The sequence below is a fragment of the Eumetopias jubatus genome, unplaced genomic scaffold, assembly GCF_037043125.1.
Source record: "Eumetopias jubatus isolate StellerSeaLion01/CBP00866 unplaced genomic scaffold, mEumJub1_p1.0 scaffold_14, whole genome shotgun sequence".
Lineage (NCBI taxonomy): Eukaryota > Metazoa > Chordata > Mammalia > Carnivora > Otariidae > Eumetopias > Eumetopias jubatus.
The window spans coordinates 97,348,020-97,351,677 of NW_028274820.1; the positions used below are offsets into that span (position 1 = coordinate 97,348,020).

General features: G+C 43.5%; 1 protein-coding gene across 1 annotated transcript; it reads left to right on the forward strand.

The window, feature by feature from the left end:
* Positions 1-1,962: 1,962 nt before the first annotated feature.
* Positions 1,963-2,895, forward strand: LOC114211730 (olfactory receptor 2A5). The gene has a single exon (XM_028106384.2). The coding sequence runs from the start codon at positions 1,963-1,965 to the stop codon at positions 2,893-2,895; it is 933 nt and encodes a 310-aa protein (XP_027962185.1).
* The last annotated feature ends 763 nt before the right edge of the window (positions 2,896-3,658 follow it).

The window sequence follows — 3,658 nt, forward strand, 5'->3', positions numbered from 1 at the left end:
AGGGCACTTGGGTGGCTCAGTTGGTTAAGCGACTGCCTTCAGCTCAGGTCATGATCCTGGAGTCCCGGGATCGAGTCCCGCATCGGGCTCCCTGCTCAGCAGAGAGTCTGCTTCTCCCTCTGACCCTCTTCCCTCTCGTGCTCTCTCTCAAATAAATAAATAAAATCTTTAAAAAAAAAAGCAAATACTTGAGGGGTATAATTTGCAATGTGGTCCCAGGAGTACGTTTGTTCTTATTATTACACAAATTTCATATGTATGGATTCATCTGGGTATTAAGTCATCATTTGCCAGCTCCTTTTCTTCTGAATGTCCATCCCCAGGGCCCAGAGAAATGGAAACAGAAAGACAAACAATTTTAGTTCTCCTGGTAGAGATGTATGTCCTTGTCTCATCTCCCCCCAGGGATACTCAGAGACAATCTGGGTGGGCTTGGGTGAAGATGAGCTTGCTATAAAACCTTTACTGTTGGTGTTCACGGTGAGCAGGCCTCAGTACCTACATCAGCCTGTGTCAAGGGAACAGGGACAAGCCCTGCACCTCAAAGTCCCTCTTTCAGAGACAGTTGGAGGGTGCAAGATCATCAGCTCTCACCTTCAAAATCTCTGCTGACTTCTGTGCAGTTTCTTCTAAATCTAATCCTATCTCTAAGATAAGACAAAGGCTGGTATCACAGTGAGTAAGGGGCCTTTTTCAAAGCGTGGTAGTTGAAAGAAGGTGGGGTCTGGAGGAAGGAAGAGCTTCAGAAATTAGCATCCTGAACAAGAGGTACAAGGTCAGCTTACGGGCAGGCAGCTTTCTGGTCTTAAGATAGGGTTGAAATTTTCAGAGCTGGAATCATAAACTGCACATTGAGAATGATCAAGTATATCATGAATTGTCATATAATAGGTGTATATAATCAGTTCTATGGAACATTTCAGGATTCCCTTTCTGTCATCCCTGTGGCCATATGGTTGGTGGAATGGTAGCCAGAAAAAATGAAAGAAGAGTCAAAGACTTGATTAAATTCTGGGCTAGGCACTTTGGATGTTATTCCTAATGTAATGCCTTCCATCTATCCATCCATCCATCCATCCATCCATCCATCCAACAAATGGGTGCTATATTAGGTACTGTCCAAATGCGGGGGGTCCAGAAATAGCATCTACACAGAACCAGGGAATCAGTTCTGCAAGAGGGTGGGGTGTGGCAGGAATAGAAACATTATATAGTTAAGTCTTCACATGATAACCACTTGCCCTGACCCTATACCATAAATTACTTCTATGAATGCTGACCAGATTAGTGATGTTGCTCTGCTCGTGCTTAAAAGGGCAACAGTCAGATTTCCCTATGTAGCATCAGAAAGTAAAAAAGTGCCAACTTCATTTGCTAAAGCCCTAAAGCTAGTGAACAGAGTGGGAAACAGACCTCTTTGAGGTTACGTTTATAAATCTTATTCCTTAATTCATTCATTCATTTACTCTACCATTTATTGAGCACCTGCTATGTGCAATGTACTCTGCAAGTTATAAAATAAGAGCAAAACAAATGATAGAAAGTGGGAACAAAATTTGAAAACTAAATCAATTAGAAAGTAAACATATATGAGAATATGGCTATGGGACTTTCCCCGAAATGAAATAGTTAGTCATTCTGGAAAATAAATTATTATGTGACTGCCCTCATGATAGTAAAAATAAGGGTCTTGTGATCAAAGTTAAATAAAATTCTGTAGACATCAAAATAGTACATGCAACCTTGTGCTCACTTACACTACTTGAATAATTTTCTTTCTGCTTTACTGTGGATTAAATGATTTGACATAATGGCTCTGAAAAGGATTACCAGCTGAGGTAACACACAGGGTATACTTTAAACCTCCTCTTTCTGTTTGAGAACTAACCCAGACCTGCGTTTGCTCCTCAGCACACAGCCTACTGCAGCAGCAGCAACTGATACAGATACTGTTGCCGGGGAATGACGGAAAATCAAACATGGGTCACAGAATTCATTCTCCTTGGATTCCCGCTCAGCCCAAAGCTGCAGGGGTTCCTCTTTGGGCTCTTTTCCCTGTTCTATGCCTTCACCCTGCTGGGGAACAGCATCATCCTGGGGCTCATCTGGCTGGACTCCCGACTGCACACCCCCATGTACTTCTTCCTCTCCCACCTGGCCATCGTCGACATAGCCTATGCTTCAAATAATGTCCCAAAGATGCTGGCAAACCTCCTGAACAAGGAAAAAACTATCTCCTTTGTCCCATGCATAATGCAGATGTTTTTATACATGGCTTTTGCTCACACTGAGTGTCTCATCTTAGTAATGATGTCCTATGATCGGTACGTGGCGATCTGCCACCCCCTACATTACTCTGTCATCATGAGCTGGAGAGTGTGCACCATTCAGGCTGTCACTTCCTGGGCATGTGGCTCCCTGCTGGCCCTGGTCCATGTGGTTCTCATCCTGAGGCTGCCCTTCTGTGGGCCTCATGAAATCAACCACTTCTCCTGTGAAATCCTGTCCGTCCTCAAGCTGGCCTCTGCTGACACCTGGCTCAACCAAGTGGTCATCTTTGTGGCCTGTGTGTTTATCTTACTGGGGCCCCTCTGCTTGGTGCTGGTGTCCTATATGCACATCCTGTTTGCCATCCTGAGGATCCGGTCCGGGGAGGGCCGCAGAAAGGCCTTCTCCACCTGTTCCTCCCACCTCTGTGTGGTGGGGCTCTTCTTTGGCAGTGCCATTGTCATGTACATGGCCCCCAAATCCCACCACCCTGAGGAGCAGCAGAAGATCCTTTCCCTGTTTTATAGCCTTTTCAACCCTATGCTGAACCCACTGATCTACAGCCTGAGGAACGCAGAGGTCAAGGGTGCCCTGAGGAGAGCGCTGTGGAAGGAGAGATCAATGTGAGGGATGCCAGGGACCGTCTTAAAGGTGGAAGACTTGTTTTCTATGAGATTTGGAGGAAAGGTAATAGAAATGCTTTAAGAATCTAATGTCTCAGATTTTCAATATTAAAAATATATATTGATCAGATTCTGTCCCTTAACATGGGGTACTTCCAGACCACAAAGCACAGGCCATACAAGAAGAATTGTGTACTGGTGAAGCACTGAGCAGAGTCATGGACTCCTCTGGCCAGTTCCCAGCACTACCTAAGATCCAGTTTCTTTTCTTTTGAGGCTTTTTTTCTTTCGCATCTCCCTTAAAATTTCCATCTCCCTTATTGCTGTAAGTATATGCTAATAATGCCATATTATATTCTGTACAATAGTGCACCTCTAACAAGAGGGTAAATACTGACCTTGTTATGCAGTCCCCTCCTTGGATATGCACCAAGGAATTTCAAGTCTAAGGATGATGACATTAGTTCTGAAAAGTTATCTAAATCTGAGCACAAGGAATCTATTTCCGTGAAAAGTAAAGTTTAATTTTATGGATTTTTTGTATGTATATGAGAAGCAGATAAATATCAGGATCTTTGTTTCTTTTTATTTAATTCTGCTCCATTTAATTTAAGTGAGTTTGTGTTTAGAATAAATATGAGAGTCAGTTATTTGGGAGAGTTTCCTTTTCCAGCATTCAGATTACGAAGCCAGGTGTAGGTAATAATTGACCGTTAGGATGATGGCATAAAATATCACAAGAGTAGGGGGACCTGGGTGGCTCAGTC

Coding starts and splice junctions, on each gene's coding strand:
- LOC114211730 (XM_028106384.2), top strand. CDS start 1,963: ATGACGGAAAATCAAACATGGGTCACAGAATTCATTCTCCTTGGATTC.